The sequence below is a fragment of the Oncorhynchus masou genome, chromosome 17 (genome assembly GCF_036934945.1).
Source record: "Oncorhynchus masou masou isolate Uvic2021 chromosome 17, UVic_Omas_1.1, whole genome shotgun sequence".
Taxonomy (NCBI): domain Eukaryota; kingdom Metazoa; phylum Chordata; class Actinopteri; order Salmoniformes; family Salmonidae; genus Oncorhynchus; species Oncorhynchus masou.
The window spans coordinates 30,927,340-30,947,143 of NC_088228.1; the positions used below are offsets into that span (position 1 = coordinate 30,927,340).

The 19,804-nt window shown below is 39.6% G+C and overlaps 2 protein-coding genes across 5 annotated transcripts in view; one reads left to right on the top strand and one right to left on the bottom strand.

The window, feature by feature from the left end:
• The window catches only part of LOC135558844 (guanylate kinase-like), a 29,504-nt gene that overhangs the window by 1,971 nt on the left and 7,729 nt on the right, over positions 1-19,804 (bottom strand). For 2 of the 3 annotated variants that reach the window (XM_064993011.1, XM_064993010.1), the window contains exons 2-6: positions 1,056-1,169; positions 914-955; positions 517-752; positions 284-368; positions 85-170 (exon numbers count right to left, since the gene is read on the bottom strand). In XM_064993011.1, the coding sequence (XP_064849083.1) occupies positions 85-170; positions 284-368; positions 517-752; positions 914-955; positions 1,056-1,169 (563 nt within the window). Of the gene's footprint in view, positions 1-84; positions 171-283; positions 369-516; positions 753-913; positions 956-1,055; positions 1,170-8,122; positions 8,263-19,804 lie in introns of those variants that run through there. The other variant, XM_064993013.1, reaches the window with a different exon arrangement.
• The window catches only part of LOC135558842 (multiple myeloma tumor-associated protein 2 homolog), a 35,862-nt gene continuing 22,666 nt past the window's right edge, over positions 6,609-19,804 (top strand). Inside the window, exon 1 of one of the 2 annotated variants that reach the window (XM_064993007.1) lies at positions 6,609-6,912. In XM_064993007.1, the coding sequence (XP_064849079.1) occupies positions 6,768-6,912 (145 nt within the window). In that variant the 5' untranslated portion in view covers positions 6,609-6,767. The remainder of the gene's footprint in view (positions 6,913-19,804) is intronic. The other variant, XM_064993009.1, reaches the window with a different exon arrangement.

Sequence of the window (19,804 nt, forward strand, 5' to 3'; positions counted from 1 at the left end):
TTACTGACAAATATCTATTAAGTTAAAATGGTGCATATGTCCCAGTCCGTCATACCCAGCTCTGTTATGTCGCTACAAACTCACCTCAATAAGGGCGTCTTTCAACTTCCCATAGGCATCGTCAAGATTATCATTGACAATGACAATGTCAAATATGCCAGGTTCCTTGCCTGAAAGATCAGGGGAACCGTTTTAGACAGCATCCTTAACGAAGTTCTCAACATTTCATTTATACACATACAACTCTGTTTTAGGCCAAAGCCTCTCCAGAATCAGGACTCACTTATCTCCATGTCCACCTGAGCAGCATCTAAACGTTTCTGGAGGCTCTCCTCTGACTCAGTATTTCTGTCCCTTAAACGTTTCTCCTAAAATGCCAAAATGTCAGAGGGAGATCATCATGGGTGGGTTAGCTTTAGATCAGGATTTATTGGACTTATATAACCAATTGTACACAAGTTAAACAAGACACAAATGACCCTGGTACACCATTTTATAATCCCTCCTGGCTCTCACCAGTATGTTCATGGACGGAGGCTGGATCGAGATGTAGATGGGGTTGAGGTCTGTCGTCTTGACAGCCCTAACGCCCTGCATGTCGATGTCCAAGATGCAGATCAGGTTCTTGTCTTTAACGGCCTGCACCGAGGCCTTGCTCGTCCCGTACATGTTCCCCGAAAACACTGCGCTCTCAATGAACTCCCCTTTGTCGATGCTGGCCTGCATATACTCCCTTGTAACATAATGGTAATCTGAAACAACAATTTCATGTTAAAAAGGTTGGTTATTGAAAGGAATAAAGACACAGGGGACAGCATAGCTTCAACCATCTTTGGGCGACCTAATTTTAAAAAGTGATGCAACAGGAGGATTTGCACAAGTGTCTATCGTGGAGTTTAAAAACCCTATCTACCTTTGCCATTCTCTTCACCAGGACGAGCGCTCCTTGTTGTATCTAAAGGATGAGAGCACACAATTAGATATTTTATTTCTGGAACTGACACCTCCCTGACATTTTACACAATTAACAGGGGACTGGTGCAGAGCACACTTACGCGAGACGCTGAAGCCAAACACGCCCTCGTACTCCTTGAGCAGGTTCTTGAGCAGCGTGCTCTTCCCAGCCCCTGACGGGCCACTCAGCACCACTGGCCTGGGTCCTGCCATAGCTGGGGGAGAGGAGGAGGAGGAGGAGAGAGAGGGTAAGATGAGAGAATCCAACAGAGTCTGGAATTCCTCACTGCACAGGGTGTGGTGGTTACATGTCTTCATGGCATGAGTTATGTAACGAGACAAATGGTTGGAACTGGTGTCACGAGGAGAAACGGCCCGGCGCAGCAGCTGTCATTCTTGAGACTAAAAACATACCTAGGCCTATCCTTTATTCATATGACAAAACTACTAAATCTCTATTTGCCTATATTCAAATAGTGGTGTAATACACCTGGTCTAAACACCACAAATAGGCCCAAGGGCTGAATATGACATGGATATGACGAACCAGGTATCCTATAAAAACGGACAAATTGGTGATTCTGTAGTAGACATCGTAAGCAAGACTAGTAGGACCAAATAACCCCAATAGTGGTTACCACGGCACCCCCATGGAACAATCTAATTGGAGAGACTAAAATGACTCTAAAATGCTGCTTCCGATTGCAAGGCAGAAGAAGTGATTTCAGTACAGCTTTTCAGTCTGGAACGACTTTAAAAGCTGCAATATATAACCCAAACAAATTTGCATAGAAATGTGAGATCTGTCTCTCTCATTGAAAGCAAGCCTAAGAAGCGGTAAATCTGTTCTACGTGCCGATCTCCTCATCCTCGTAATTGTATCTGTTCTATCACACTTGATATTGGTAATTCGGAAAACCCAGAAGTGCGCTTTAAATGCCGGTAAAAGCCTGTACCTCAAGTGCGCCATCACTCAGAGGGCATTATGTTGCTTCACGCATTCATTAATACTGTCAGTAATGCACAAGGCTGAGTACTTATTTTTACAGTGTAAAAATAGGAATACAAGAGAACATTTTAGCAAGGCATTTAAGAAAAAACATGTGTTTGATAAAACATTACACCTATTCAAACAGAGAGAGGGCAGTTATTACACCCTTGAGGAGATACAGACATGAAATCCTCAACAGTTTGAGCCAAATAAACAAGTTAGGACCAAAACAACATTAGAAAATTCCAATGGAAGTCAGAGGGGCTGAACTCTGATATTACACAGGTACTTAAGGAGTGGGAGAAGGGGTTTGCTAGTTAGTTCTTAGGTAACGAAAATGTGGCATATTTTGAGGAAGATTTTTTTATGAAGACATTTTCCCTGAGAACTAAAATGGAAATCAATGTTAGAACCCACACACGTATGTACAGTTGAAGTCGGAAGATTACATACACTTAGGTTGGAATCATTAACTCGTTTTCAATCACTCCACAAATTTCTTGTTAACAAACTATAGTTTTGGCAAGTTAGTTAGGACATCTACATTATGCATGACGCAAGTCATTTTTCCAACAATGTTTTGCAGTGAAATAATCAGTCTATCACAATTCCAGTGGGTCAGAAGTTTACATACACTAAGTTGACTGTGCTTTTGAACAGCTTGGAAAATTCCAGAAAATTATGTCATGGCTTTAAAAGCTTCTGATAGGCTAATTGACATCATTTGAGTCAATTTGAGGTTTACCTGTGGATGCATTTCAAGGCTTACCTTCAAACTCAGTGCCTCTTTGCTTGACATCATGGGGAAAACAAAATAAAATCAGCCAAGACAGATTTTTTTTTGTAGACCTCCACAGGTCTGATTCATCCTTGGGAGCAATTTCCAAACGCCTGAAGGTACCGAGTTCATCTGTACAAACAATAGTACGCAAGTATAAACACCATGGGACCACGCAGCAGTCATACCGCTCAGGAAAGAGACGCGTTCTGTCTCCAAGAGATGAATATACTTTGGTGCAAAACGTGCAAATCAATCCCAGAACAACAGCAAAGGACCTTGAAGATGCTGGAGGAAAAAGATACAAAAGTATCTATATCCACAGTAAAAACGAGTCCTATATTGACATAACCTGAAAGGCCGCTCAGCAAGGAAGAAGCCACGGCTCCAAAACCACCATAAAAAAAGCAAGACTACGGTTTGCAACTGCACATGGGGACAAAGATCGTACTTTTGGGAGAAATGTCCTCTGATGAAACAAAAATAGAACTGTTTGGCCATGATGACCATCGTTATGTTTGGAGGAAAAAGAGGGACGCTTGCAAGCTGAAGAACACCATCTCAACCGTGAAGCACAAGGGTGGAAGCATCATGTTGTGGGGGTGCTTTGCTGCAGGAGGGACTGGTGCACTTTACAAAACAGATGGCATCATGAGGAGGGACAATTATGTTGATATATTGAAGTAACATCAAGACATCAGTCAGGAAGTTAAAGCTTGGTCGCAAATGTGTTCTAAATGGACAATGACAAAGTATACTTCCAAAGTTGTGGCAAAATTACCTAAAGACAAGAAAAAGTCAAGGTATTGAAGTGGCCATCACAAAGCCTTGACCTCAATCCAATAGAAAATGTGTGGGCAGAACTGAAAAAGAGTGTGCGAGCAAGGAGGCCTACAAACCCGACTCAGTTACACCAGCTCTGTCAGGAGGAATGGGTCAAAACTCACCTGAAACATTTGACCCAAGTTAAACAAATTTAGAAGGCAATACTACCAAATACTAATTGAGTGCATGTAAACTTCTGACCCACTGGGAATGTGATGAAACAAATAAAAGCCAGAATAAATCACTACTATTATTCTGACATTTCACATTCTTAAAATAAAGTGGTAATCCTAACTGACCTAAAACATGGAATTTTACTAGGATTAAATGTCAGGAATTGTGAAAAACTGAGTTTAAATGTATTCGGCTAAGGTGTGTGTACAGTTGAAATACACACACGAGGAGCTGTCTGTGGCAGAAGTTAAGGTGATTGACGCAGCGAACAAAGGGAAAGCGTTTGGCATTGATAAACTGCCTAATGAGGTTTTAAATCTCCTTAATTGATGTCATATATGATTTGCTACACATTTGCTTTGAGTACAGTATACTGCCATCTCCTTGATATAGTGAATCCCATTCCCAAATCTTCAAAAAAGACCAGAGTGCCACTTGTTTATAGGGGCATAAGTTTGAGTACGGTTTATAAATTATATTCATTCATTCTCAACCAATAGGCTAATGACCTTTTAGGAGGATCAAAACATTCTGGTGGAAGAACAAAATGTTTTTTTTATTTTTATCCAGAGCCTGTATAGATCATATCTTCTCGATCGGTACAATAATAAGAAATAGATTACACAAAGACTACTTTTGCATGTTTCATTGATTTCGCAAATAGGGATCTTTTTGCCCATAGCTTGTTAAAGACGGGTTGATGTTATCACGCAATCCAGTCTCTTTACAAAGTACCAATTGCTTGTGTGCTTGTTAATGATTATCGTACAGATTGGTTTCCCATAACCTCGGGTGTAAAACAAGGAGACGCCTTATCACCGACTTTGTTTGCTATGTTTAGTAATGATTTGGCAAAATAAATGCTACAGTTAAATATTGGAGTAAGACATAAAATGCTAAGTATCCTTTTATATGCTGATATTATTTTCGATGGCAGAAACTGAACAAGACCTGAAGAACATGTTATTATGTGCAGTCAATGTCTAAAAAATAAAAATATAAAAATGGAGACTCGTGATCAACCAGACAAAAACACAGAATGCTTTTTAGAAAACCAGGTACTGAGAAGTATTTCAGTTTTTTTGGTGGAAACATTCTTGAGTTTATTAGAAATAAATATTTTGGGTCTTTTGATTGATGAACATATTACTTTTCTGTACGGAACAGCTGTTATCTATTTCTTCAAGGTCACAATACCCATTTTATCCTCCATTTCTTCAAGTTACATAGCCCTTTCTACCACTATAAACAATAGCTCTTATTCCAGAAAGCACACCAGATATACCTGTTATTGTGTGGCTGAGTGATGAGGAGAAACTGAAATGTTTGTCCATTGTGCATTTCTGTTTGAGGAATGTTTAGATAAAGCCTGAAATAAAATAAAAAGTGCTGCCTATAATTAAATTGTAAAAATATTTAGCGTCTATGAAGTAAATGGTACGTGTGTATAGATTGTGTATAGGCTCGTCTCCCATATGAATCTTCTATTTGTGCTAGACTGGGTTCAAAAGCCTTCAATTTCTGTATATAGTGATATTTATTGTTTGGGTAAGAGTAAAAAAGGTTATGTATTGATTTTTACATTTTCTCACTCTTTATGCGATGCAGAAAACACCAGAAGAATTATCACCACGTGAATTAATGTATTGTTTGTTTATGTGTCAATTAAACCCATAAGGGATGGGTTGCCAATTGGCGATTTGACAAAAAAATAATTCATACAAAATAAAAAATAATTCACACACACACACACACACACACACACACATTGTTAAAACAACCCCATCAGACGACAATGCACAATTTACTTAATTAGTCCTATTCAATTATCAACAAGATCGGCTATTTATGAACCGGATGCATGGCTGGCTACTGCCTACATTTATTCCAGACAGAGATTTTGATGAAGGTAAGCAAATTCACTTGACCCATATATTGTTTCACTTACAAGAGCAACATTTCTCTCCTGACACTTGTAAATCAAGATATATGTATATTGTTTGTCATTTTCAGTGGCGACCCATCATGCAGGACTGGTGGGTTAGAGCCCCACCTCTTTTGAACCCCATCTGTTTAGCTAATAAAAAATAAACTATTTTGTTAGGGCCATAAAACACTGATCACCCATTTTATAATTGTATATATATTTTTTTACATGTTATTTTGGCATTAATACATGTAAAGTAAAACATTTTTTTAAATCAATAAAACGCATACAAACACGGTCTCTGTTCACCTTAAAAGGCAGCTGCAAAATGCATATGTTTCAGCCTAGCTCAGTGATTTCTGTGGTGGTGCGGCAGCCAGCGAAAAATACGGAGCGTAGGGGTTGGTAATATTCTCTCGTGCCGTGATTGGCTCATTGTTCTGTCACTCATGGGGACACTACGTCACCGCAAAATCTACAGGAAGAGTTCGTAAATCCAAGCCCATTGGGTGTTGCCATAGAGTTACATTAGAAGTGCCCATCCAAGAAGGCTCAAGGTCATTGTCCACAGAAAAAAATACATTAAATCACATTAGATCTACCGCTGCTTTGATTGGACAACATACTTTCAAAATCTTAGCTAGCAGTCATCATGAACCAAGTCAACAATCTACTGGCAAATGAAGAGAAATTATAGATAAAATGTATTGTGCTCGTCAGCCATAAACATTACACAAGTTGGAAAACACATTCAACAGTGAGTGGTTTGGAAGGAATCAGTGGTTAACTGCAAGCGTTGCAAACCAAATCACTAGCCTGTTTTTCAGTGGAGTGGGTGTGTGGTCCTAGTCTGGGTTTACGGGTCATTGTCCAAGCATAAAAGGATAAACATTAATTGAGCCATAAAAAAAAAAGGTTGAATATTGGCCATGCTATCAATCCAGAATGACTTCGGCACAGTTCAAAACTGGAAACTCAGAAATCTCAGACTTCAGTGAGTTCAAGGCAACTGGAAAGTCCAAAGAAGAAAAATAAAGATCAAACTGGGAAAATATAATTTTGAACGGTCGGGAACCCAGGCCTCTTTCTAGAGCTCTGACCTGAAGATCACTGATGTCATGATTCAACCTTGTTCAACCCCCCCCTCCAGAGTACCCAGTTCTCTGAAAGCACCATTAATCCAGAGAATGCCAGACTTTGATGAGATTTGCCACAAAGGACCGACGTACCACCTTCCTGTTCAAGTGAGCACAGCACAACAACGTGAGTCCAAAAAATGTCTTGTATGCTGCAATATGCCAGGGAGATATGTATACATACTGTAGCTAAGAAAGTAGATTAATTGAAATTGTCTTTTCCACTAGTCGTACAAACTATGGCATAAAGGGACATCTCAATTGTCAGTAGAAACCACATTTGTTTAGGCAAGTCAGCAATATCAGCTGTTTTTTTAAGGCAGTACATGAACTGTTTCACTGCCAGACAAGGCACCGCTGAAGAAAAAAGCTCTGCTGTTGGGACAACTTTAAGTAGGCCCTAACAGTTTGTGGGCACAGTTAGTCACCGTTATAGTGTAATAAATGTATTATTTAGTGTCGTGTCTTGTCTAGTGGCTTTGCTGGAATGTATATAAAAAAAGTGGTGTTTGCCTCACCAACATTTAAATGCAAAAAATTGCCAATGTCCAAATGACATGTCCCAAAAATGGCTATGCGAGAATAAATAATAGCAAGCAAGCATGGGCTTTGATCACGACATAATGACAGACGTCGTCAGCAGTGGAATAATTATATGGACAGACAAGGTAGGCCTACCAAACAACGCCAAGTAGACAGACAAAAACCATAGTCGTCTGGAAATAATTAAATTGAACAATGACTAGCTACAGATCGTACACGATGTTAGAAGATAAAACTTGTGCCCGGAGACGAGTGAGTGAAACTGAGCTGCGCGTGTCCGTATTGGGAATTGAGAGCAGTTTGTTGTAATCCAATCGTTGCAGCTGGCTCAATCGATACCCCGCCGGTTTCTTTACAGACAGAAGGACTAGCCAATAGTTGTTTAGAACACGCAGCCCTTTACAGTTTGAGTGAGAGCGAGAAATGCTGGCAGCTGAAAAAAAGTTTCCCGATCACAGTTAAATTACAAATAAATTACAAATAATACTCGTGTCAAAATCATTCGGAAAATTCCTCATATCAGTTATGATACTCATTTTGTCCGAGTACTCAGCCCAACCCTAATTTCTATACTTCCCGTTCTTAAGGTTAGTTTTTGCATATTTTACTTTCGGTTTTGAACACCAGATTCAAACAGCTGAAAATACAAAAAATGTTTTAGTTATGAAAGATGCGGTTTCGATGGCACAATTATTCTAATCTCTACATAATGACTGCCTGTTTAGTCTCAAACTGAAATTATGCAAACTATTTAGTTATTAACCATATCGGCTAAAATCGCTCTTCCTCCTTACCTTTGGTCACCGTCAGTAGATTTGTGAGTGAGGGAGCTGGCTGAGCAACAGGATGTGTGAGGACAGAATAGGAAAGTGAATTGAGCAGCACGATTATATGCTGAAACCTGGGGCCAGTCAAATGTGGTGTTTGTGGTAGCAGACTGTATGAACGCACGCGCAAACATAGTGAAACCAAATCGTTGATCCCTCCAATCACCTTTCAGTACACAGTTTAAACCCTGGCCATCAGTTTGTGACATACCTGAAAGAAGCCAATCCCTAGGTTGTCTGTAGGACAGGGGTGTCAAACAGACGAACCTGGGCCATTATTTGAGTGCATTCAGAAAGTATTCAGACCCCTTGACTTTTTCCACATTTTGTTACAATACAGCCTTATTTTAAAATTGATTAAATTGTTTTCCACCCCTCAATCTACACACAATAACAAAGTGAAAACAGGTTGACATTTTTTGCAAATGTATATAAAATAAAAAACTGGAATATCACATGTACATAAGTATTCAGAACCTTTACTCAGTACTTTGTTGAAGCACCTCTGGCAGCGACCACAGCCTCAGGTCTTGGGTCTGACGCTACAAGCCTGGCACACCTGTATTTGGAGAGTTTCTCCCATTCTTCTCTGCAATTCCTCTCAAGCTCTGTCAGGATGGATAGGGAACGTCGCTGCACAACTATTTTCAGGTGTCTCCAGAGATGTTCGATCAGGTTCTAGTCCCTGCCGCTGAAAAACATCCCCTACAGCATGATACCACCACCATGCTTCACCGTAGGGATGGTGCCAGGTTAATTCCAGACGTGATGCTTGGCATTCAGGCCAAAGAGATCAAACTTGGTTTCATCAACTTCAAGCGGGTTGTCATGTGCCTTTCACTGAGAAGTAGCTTCCGTCTGGCCACTCTACTATAAAGGCCTGATTGATGGAGTGCTGCAGAGGGTTGTCCTTCTGGAAGGTTCTCCCATCTCCACAGAGGAACTCTAGAGCTCTATCAAATCAAACTGTATTAGTCACATGCGCCGAATACAACCTGAGTAGACCTTAGTGAAATGCATAATTACAAGCCCCTGACCAACAATGCAGTTTGCAAATAGTCTGGGTAGCCATTTGATTAGATGTTCAGGAGGCTTGGAGGTAGAAGCTGTTTAGAAGCCTCTTGGACACAGAATTGGCACTCCGGTACCGCTTGCCATGCGGTAACGGAGAGAACAGTCTATGTCTTGGGTGACTGGAGTCTGACAATTTGTAGGGTCTTCCTCTGACACCGCCTGGTGTAGAAGTCCTGGATGGCAGGAAGCTTGGCCCCTGTGATGTACTGGGCCCCACACACTACCCTATGTAGTGCCTTGCGGTTGAATGCCGAGCAGTTGCCATACCAGGCAGTGGTTCAACCAGTCAGGTTGCTCCTAATGGTGCAGCTTTAAAACCTTTTGAGGATGAGGACCCATGCCAAGTCTTTTCAGTCTCCTGAGTGGGAATATGTTTTATCATGCCCTCTTCATGACTGCCTTGGTTTGCTTGGACCATGTTAGTGACGAGAGCTTGAAGTTCCTTGGTGTCCACAACCTGCTCCGTCGATGAGAATGGGAGGGTGCTCGGTCCTCCTTTTCCTGTAGTCCACAATAATCTCCTGTCTTGATCAAGTTGAGGGAGAGGTTGTTGTCCTGGCACTACACGGCCAGGTCTCTGACCTCCTCCCTATAGGCGGTCTTGTCATTGATCAGGCCAACCACTGTTGTCATCAGCAAACTTGGTGTTGGAGTCGTGCAGTCATGAGTGAACAGGGAGTACAGGAGGGGACTGAGCACGTATCCCTGAGGTTCCCCCATGTTTAGGATCAGCGTGGCGGATGTGTTGTTACCTACCCTTACCACCTGGGGGTGGCCTGTCAGGAATTCCAGGATCCAGTTGCAGAGGGAGGTGGTTTGTCCCAGGATCCTTAGCTTATTGATGAGCTTTGAGGGCACTATGGTGTTGAACGCTGAGCTGTAGTCATGAACAGCATTCTCACATAGGTGTTCCTTTTGTCCAGGTGGGAAAGGGCACTGTGGAGTGCAATAGAGATTGCATCATTTGTGGATCTGTTAGGGCGGTATGCAAAATGGAGTGGGTCTAGGGTTTCTGGGATAATGGTTGTGATGTGAGCATTGACCAGCCTTTCAAATGGCTACAGACGTGCATGCTACGGGTTGGTAGTCATTTAGGCAGGTTACCTTAGTGTTCTTGGGCACAGGGACTATGGTGGTCTGCATCCCATCAACGGGACAGTTGTAAATCATGCAGCGCGTTATGTCAAGATCGCAGATTTCAGAGAAACAACAAATGTCGGTACATATACGTGTCTTATATTGGCTGAAAGCTTAAATTCTTGTTAATATAACTGCACTATTTACACTAGCTATTACTGCAAAAAAATGACATGCTATTTGACAGCTCCTAACAACAAAACACTTTCACCGCGATAAGTTTGATAAATTCACCTCGGAACCGGTCCTATTTTCTTTGTCAATCCAAAAACAATCTACTATAAATACAGGCAAAAAAACAAACACAAAATGGTCTCCTTCTCCATTCCACAGAAATCAGAGAACGATTCACGCTGAATATTGACTAAAACATTTTAAATTTTACATTTAAGTCATTTAGCAGACGCTCTTATCCAGAAATGAAAACTTCCTTTACTTTGTTATTGATACAATATTTGTTCGCAATTTTCCATGCCCCCCCCCCCCATTGTATATCACCATAGATATTTGACCAAAAGAATCTTGCTGAGGGAATTGTAGTATCACAAACAATATTCCTAATCTGTTTATTACTACATTTATCTTTGATGATATTCATTCGCAATATTATATTTTCATGTAAATCTGTGTTACTCACATCAACCACAGAGGAATTTAAAAAGAGATAAAACTCCCCATTGGAATCGTGCATATTCTTTTGGGGTTATTGGAATTTTAAACTTATCAAGAAATTCCACATGAGAGTAGATATCCATCCTCATTCAGTAACTGACCAACCAAAATCATTTTATTCTCAAACCAGTTATGAAAAACTTATTTTTAAATCGTATATCTTTGTTGTTCCATATAAAGTATCTGTAAGGGGGAAACTTGTGTTTATACACTAACATCCAAGCTAAAATTACCTGCTTATGCAATTTGGCCAACTTTACCAGGATTTTATCAATATCAAAATTACATCGAAGCAAAAATTGTAAACCACCACCAGTGTCAAATAAATACTTAGGGAAGACATTCCAAATACTATTATGGTTCTTAACATACTTCAGAATGCAATTTATTTTAAAAGTATTATTTAGAGTATTGAAATCTAGAGTAATGAGAGTAATGAGTAATGAGAATATCCTTTCGTAGATAGTGAGGCTTGTTCCTCCAAATAAAATTAAAAAATCTGATCTAAGTCCTTTACAATTTTAGGGGGTAAGTCAAGTGATAAACGACACAAACTGATCTGGATAACCGTTCAGCTTTGGACAATAAAACCCGACCGTATAACGAAATCTCTCTCAACCAGAGGTTCAATTTCTTCTATGTTTTCTCTATAATGGCGTTAAAGTTCAATTCACTCCTTTGTTTTTCATCCTTGCATATAACAATTCCAATATATGTAACCTTTTCTTTAATTTGGATACCATATACTTCCTGTAAAACACAATTTGAGTGGAAATAAGACTGACTTATTGATATTAATTTTCAAACCCGAAACTAATGAAGTCTTCAATACAGGAAACATATTTAGAAACCTCATTCCTGTCTCTTAAAAATATGGTGGTATCAGCCAGTCGACATAGTTTAAATTCATTACCAAGTGCTGAAACATCTTAAATTCCCTTTCTTGATATGAAGAGCCATAATTTGAGTAACCAATAAAAATACAAATGGACTAATCGGGCAGCCCTGCCTAATGCCAAGGCCAATATCAAATCTTTGGGATGTCCCGTGAGCTAATTTTATAGAGCTTGTACAACCATTATATAAAGTTTGGACTGCTTCAAAAAAAGTCAATCCCCAAAATACATATTGCTTTGAACATACTCATTGTTCTACAGTGTCAAAAGCTTTATAAAAATCAACAAACATAAGGTCATAATAGTCAATCATATCTAAGATCAACCTGATGTTATTACTAATGTGTTAATCTAGAAGAAAAAGAAAAGCACACCTATATAGGCGAAGTGCTGGCTAATGGAGTAGAAAACAAAGGAGCCGCACACTAAAGAAGAGCTCAGATGCAAAACATTTAATATCCAACGTTTTGACAGGCAAGCTGTCTTCATCAGGGTATAAATCACAAACACTGTAGGGTGACTCATTTATATATTGTCAAAGACACACAGGTGTCTAATCATGGCCAAGTGTGGCCTAATATCATTGGCTAATTCTCAAATATTAAAATGGCATACAAAAAACAAATGGAGAGCATACAATCATAGATTCATTTTAGACTACACAAGCTTACAAAACAATTACAATGGCAAAAGTCACAAGAATGGCTTAAGGTCAAAGTCTACGTTGAGACCAAAGGGAGCAAGGGTCTTTAAAATTAAAGATCCAGGCAGCCTCTAATTATTAAGGTCACCCCCTCTCCTAGGGAGGGTGACATGTTCAATGCCAATATAACGCAGAGACGAAAACGATTGGTTTGCTTCCAAAATGTGGGCCGCAACTGGGTAAGTCGAGTTTTTGCACCTAATGGTGCTACGATGCTCTGAGATACGTACTTTTAATTCGAGCTTTGTTTTACCCACAATTTTTACCACAAGGACAAGTTATAAGATAAATAACTGCCTTAGTGGAGCACGTAATAACACCTTTGATTGGGATCAATTTCCCTGTTTGTGGGTGTTTGAAGGATCTACATTTATAGGTACCATTGCATTGAGCACAGCCATTGCACTTGTAATTTGCATCCAGTAGGGGCGCAAATAAACGTTGTTCAGGAATATCTTGGGGTGGTAAATCAGAGTTTACCAATTGGTCTGAGATTTCTGCCGCGCGAGAATACGACCAAGGGATGGTCCGAAAACACATTACCGAGACTATCATCGGATTTTAGAATGTGTCGATGTTTGTGAACGATTCCCTTAATTTGTTCAGAGCACTTTGAATAGCGGGTATTTAGAACGCAAGAATGTGTCTTTTTGCGAGACTGACCTTGAAAAAGGTCATGTCTCACTTTGTTTTGGATTTTCTCAATGGCAATATTGATCTGATTTTTGTACCCCTCTCCTTGAATTTTCTATGCGTCTCAACCATATTTTTGTCTAAATCTGATTGTTTTTTGATAATTATTTTAATTCGACACAATTGGCTGTAGGGCAAACTATTTTTCAAGGGAAGTGGGTGACAACTGTCAGCCAACAAACTGTTACAATCAGTAGGTTTACTGTAAAGATCAGTGTATAGAACATTATTTTCACACAAGATCAGAAAAACTGATTTGACATGTATCAGATTGCATAGTAAATCAGGAGTAACAGGAGTTAAGAAAAGCATAAAACGCCTGGAGCTGTTTTGCGTCACCCCTCCATAGAACAAAAATATCATCAATATACCATTTCCAAATAATAACTTTTTTTTGAGAGGATTGAAAAATACTGTTTCTCCATGTAACCCACATACACATTAGCATAGTTAGGGTAGTTAGGAGCCATGGGGGATCCCATAGCAGTACCCTTCGTCTGAATAAAGAAATAATTTAGAAAGATAACGTAGTTGTGTGTGAGTACTATTTCAGCCAATGTTATAATGCAGGGACTGGAAAGTAGTTCATTAGGGTCATGTTGCAGAAGAAAATGTTCCATAGCTTCAATACCGCCCTCGTGTGCAATATTTGTGTATAACGACTCACATCAAAAGTAACTAACAAGGTATTCTCAGGGAGAGGATCAAGAGATTCAATGATAGAGATCATACTGCTGGTGTCCTTTACAAAGGAGGGGAGCTGTTCTGCGAGTGGTCTTAATAGAAAAGTAAACAAAAGTAGATCGAGGGGCCATTACCGCATCAATGCCCACTACAATAGGGCACCCTGGAGGTTTTGTAACATTGTGTAATTTTGTATAGTATAAAACGTGGCAATTTTAGGGTGTTGAATAGCCAAAGTTGTGTTCTTTTTTGGTTAACTTAAAATACCATTCTAGGACAGTAAAGATAGTATTCTGAAATTGGAAAGTGGGGTCACTTCTGAGTTTCTTGTAAAAGGTGTTAAGTAGTTCATGTAGTAGTCCATGACACATTTATATAAACTGTCCTTCCCATAAGTACAACTGACCCACCCTTATCAGGAGGGCGGGTAAGGACTGACATCTCGGATTGTAAATCAAGCAAAGCCTGTTTTTCATCCTTAGGTAAATTATGAAAAGATTTGGACTCCTGCTTGTTCTTAAGGAGATGAGCAACATCTTTTTCAACAAGTCTGCAATATGTCTCGATAGAGTGATTGCGATTGGATGGAGGTATAAAATAACTCTTGCTTCTAAAAGGAGTCTGAGTATGTGCAGGTGAGCAACCTACTGGTTCAATAGAAATGTCAGGATTAGGGGAGCGATAGTATTCCATTAAACAAAAGTAAAAAAAAAAAAAAAAAACTTAAACATGTCTACCTTAACATCAAAATTGTTGCACTGGGTTGTAGGCACAAAAGATAAAGGGTTAAGCAAGGAGACATGGGCAGGGCTCAATATCTTGCTTGATAAATTAAAAGACACTCAGTCCCGTGGGTTCTGGGACAGTGTGAATGGTCCCCTCTGCCTCAGATAGTCGTTTCGTCTTACCCAGTCGGGTGAGGCCTCTCGTTGACGCGCGTGCCTGCGGCCACCTCCGCCCTTCTGTCGGCCCAGTCTCTCGTTCAATAAAAAAAGAACTGCCACTGGAAGCCGATGAGCCGCTGGTTGTAGAGTGTTGGTCAGACGAGGTGGATAGAAGTAAGCGTCATTCCTCCTGCGTCTGTCATGGAGAGGAGGAGCAGGACCTCGTCAGGGTTTCTCCAGAAGTAGACTATCCTCGACCTTGTCTTTTTTGTCTTGGTTGAATTTCTTGATTTTAAGTTCCTTTATTTCTGTAGACAACTTGTCCTGGAGCGCTTGGTTAGTTGTCATCAGTTCATTGAATATACCATCATCATTAACAGCTATTTGTAGAGCTGTGCGTTTGTCTTTAATTGTGTTATCCATTTCAATAAAATCCCCTTTCAGCTGGTCAACAATCAATGTCATTAAATCAATAGAGCATTTGTTCAGGATGGCACACCAGCACTCACAGAAATCATCTGTGCGCTGTCCCAATGATGGTTCTTTTTGCCACCTGAGTCCCTGTGGAATAATGCCTTGACGCACATAAATCACTAAGAGTGACTATATGTAGATACATTTATCTAAGCGCCAGACGAGAAAGCAACAGTTCTTTCAAGAGGTCAGAATTACCTCCCGGCATGTCAAAAAGGGACTCCGAAACAATGATCTTATCACGCTCCCTTTGGCTATATTCAAAGTAATCTTGTATGGGTCTATGACCAGTGTCAGGAAAAAAAGAGTATCCTTATTAGGGTTGGGAATCAATGTAATTACACCTTGCTTTAAGGAAGCTGGCAACCCTTTTTCTATTGATTCTTGAAACATAGCAAGAATGTAGCAAACATAGCAAGAATCATTGAATGCTTTATAAAACTCGCTTATTAAACCATAATTTCCAGGGGACCTATTGTCCTTACGCCTTTTAATAGTCTTCTGAATTTCAGATAACTCATCAAAAATCATTATCTATCTTCTTAGCAATGTCTGCTACATTGTCTAAGAAAAGATTCATATTGGAAGTTGACTGGGCTGATGTTGCCCAGTTTTATCAGAATCTTTATACATGCCGAGAGATTTATTTTGGATTTTCAATGGGAGTATTATTTATCATTAGGAAATATTTTCACTTGCCCCCTTTTTCTAAATTAAAGAAATATTTTGTATTTCTCCCTCCCTCTTACAAATGCTCCCCGGGCCTTTTCCTTATAGATACAGTCTATCTGCATTTGCAATGAAGATAGTTTTTTAGTATAATCCATTATTCCCTTTATGTCATATTATTTCTCTTGACACGAGCAATTCCTTTCCCCAGTGAAATACCCCAAAACCTTATCAAATTTCCAAACGTATTTATAACAGGCACTATTCCAGTATTTATTAATAATTCCTGCTACTTCCTTCTTAAATACTTCATTCTCTAGAGTCTTGTCCATGTTCCAGTAACACACTTTTTTTGTTGACAAACCATGCATATTTATCTTTATTGAGATCCCTTTGTTGATCTGTTAAAAATCGATGGTTCAATTCAGACTATCAACCTTGTCAGCCATATCTTCAGAAATCAATACGGGATTGTATAGATAAATCTTTGATACTCAATAGACACAAGATTATCTGGGTTCTTATGTCTCCAAATATCTAGAACACCTCTGACCTTATATTTCTTATCTCACAAACAGAATTGCTATCCTTAGGAGGCTATCTATCGAGATTATCATGTGATACTGTATTAAAATCTCCACACCATATTACTTTGGCCAATGGGAATGTAGACAATTTTACTTATTTTCCTCTCAATGTCTCTAAATAAAGTACAGTTACTTGACTTGTTATGGGAAGCATAAATATTTACAACAATGAATTGAACGTGGTTGACATCTACCAATGGTATTATCTGCTTCATGACTCAATACATGACCCTTAAAGTTGCCTTTTAAAATAGCGACACCTGCTGACCGATTCGTACCAAATATCGATCCCCCATTGACACTTCCAAAACGCAGTATCTGTGGAACAGGCATGAGTTTCTTGAATGAAATAAATGTTGGCACTCTTACAATACAAAAATAAAGATTTCCTTTTCAAAATATTACGAATTCCCCTGGCATTAATAGAAAAAAACAGAAATGGACATTTAATACCACAATGAATATATGAAGAATATTAAACTTGTATACTTTCACATTAAATCGGGTTCTCACAAAAAGAAAAGTCCTTTGCACCATGCAAGTGGTTGCCCTAAATTATATATCACACAAATTGTACCATAGATTGGTAAAATGAATAGCCACCAAGCTAACATTAAATGTTAGTGTGAATTTCCCCGCCAAAAAAAGAAATAAATATATATATATATATATATATATATATATAAAGTTTGGCTCACAAATAATGCTCTTTCCCCAAGAAATATGTTTTATCAGATGCAAATAAAACTAATTCCTGCACAACTCACTTGATAAATCCATCAGTCAACAAGCTAGGCGTCAGCATGAATTTCCCTTCCATTACCAAACGCCTTGGCTCCCGCAAAGTATGCACTTTCCCTTCCTTGCTCTCTCAATCGTCGGCCAGACGATTCCGAACTTCTTTATCAAATGCTGTCAGATCCTCCTTGAACCTCAGGTTGTTCTTTTTTAAATAGTAATTTTTCTTTGCACTTTTCCATGTCATATCCCTCGCTGTCCTGGAGAGAAATCTTATGATCACTGGTCGTGGTGGCTGGTTGTTTTCCCCATCACTCTGCCTACCCAGGTGGTGCACTACATCCAGAGAACTTGCAACAACATTTCGCTCCTCCTCCGGGACCATTGCCCCATCTTTCACGCGTGCTTTGATGTTCTCGTCAGATCAGATTTTTCTGCTATTCCATAAATTAGAATATTCCATCTCCAACTATACCGGTCATTCTCGTTTACCTTTGACTCCATTTAATTTCTTCTCCTGCTTTGCAACCTGAGTTTTCAATGTTGTCTTCTGCTGCTTCAGAGTTTCTACTTCCTGAGCATTGAAATCAATTGATTTCTTCAGGTTTACGATACTGACAGTATCCATGATGCCATCTGCGCTCTCTTTGATTTTAGCCGTGAGGATGCGGACGATGTTGTCCTGTAGCTGGCTCATTGATGGTTCACTTCTCAGCTTCTTTGGAAGTTGCTCCTTGGTTGGGGTATTTGGGTATGAATCCCATTCACCCCCCCCCCCTTTTTTTTACACTTAACTACACACGCTGAAACTTTGATAGCTAGCTTGTTAGTTGGAAATTGTCAAAACTATATTTCCATGGTTTGATTACAAAATTATTCAAAATAGCTAAATTGTATGGTTAGATGCAATTTGTTTTTTCACAAAAAATGACAACTGCAGTCTAAAACTATCAACTTTGTGAGAAAACCCTAAAATTGTTCCTCAGCTAGACATGTTACACCCTCTCATGCCGCCATCTTGAGCACCCCCCTTTGCAGGCTCTTGGCAGTCTCTCAATTAGCTTCATGAGGTAATCACCTGGAATGCATTTCAATTAACAGGCATGCCTTGTGAATAGTTAATTTGTGGAATTTCTTTCCTTCTTAATGCATTTGAGCCATTCAGTTGTCTTGTGACAAGGTGTGTGTGTGTGGAGGGGTATACAGAAGATAGCCCTATTGGGTAAAAGACCAAGTCCATATTATGGCAAGAACAGCTCAAATAAGCAGAGAGAAACAGTCCATCATTACTTTAGACATGGAGGTCAGTCAATCCAGAAAATGTCAAGAACTTAAGGTTTCTTCAAGTGCAGTTGCAAATACCATCAAGCACTATGATGAAACGGTCTCATGTGGACCGCCACAGGAAAGGAAGACCCAGAGTTACCTCTGCTGCAGGGGATAAGTTCATTAGACTTACCAGCCTCAGAAATTGCTGACACCTCAAAATCAAATGTTCAGAGGAGACTGCACGAGTCAGTCCTTCATAGTTGAATTGCTGCAAAGAAACCACTACCAAAGGACACCAATAAGAAGCAGACTTGCTTGGGTCATGAAACATGAGAAATGGACATTAGACCTGTGGAAATCAATCCTTTGGTCTGATGAGTCCAAATTTGAGATTTTTGGTTCAAACAGTCGTGGCTTTGTGAGACGCAGAGTAGATCATCTCTGCATGTGTGGTTCCCACCGTGAAGCATGGAGGTGGGGTGATGGTGCTTAGCTGGTGACACCGGTGATTTATTCAGAATTCAAGGCACACTTAACCAGCATGGCTACCACAGCATCCTGCAACAATACGCCATTCCATCTGGTTTGCGCATAGTCAGACTACACTTTGTTTCTCAACAGGACAATGATTCCACACACCTCCAGGCTGTGTAAGGGCTATTCGACCAATAAGGAGAGTGGGGTAGTGCTGCATCAGATGACCTGGCCTCCACATTCACCCAACCTCAACCCAATTGAGATGGTTTGGGATGAGCTGGACAGCAGAGTTTAGCTGGTTGAGAGAATGCCAAGAGTGTGCAGAGTTGTCATCAAGGCAAAGAGTGGCTACTTTGAAGAATATAAAATATATTTTGATTTGTTTAACTTCTCTAGGGTAGGGTGCAGCATTTGGAATTTTGGATGAAAAGCATGCCCAAATTAAACAGCTTTCTACACATGCATATAATTAGTAGATTTGGATAGAAAACTCTAAAGTTTCCAAAAAGGTTTAAAAAAATAATGTCTGAGTATAACAGAACTGATTTGGCAGGCAAAAACCCGAGAAAAATCCATTCAGGAAGTAGGATTTTTTTTGTTTTAAGTTTTCTATTCAATGCCATTACAGTATCCATTGACTTAGGAATCAGATTGCAGTTCCTATGCCTTCCACTAGATGTCAACAGTCTTTA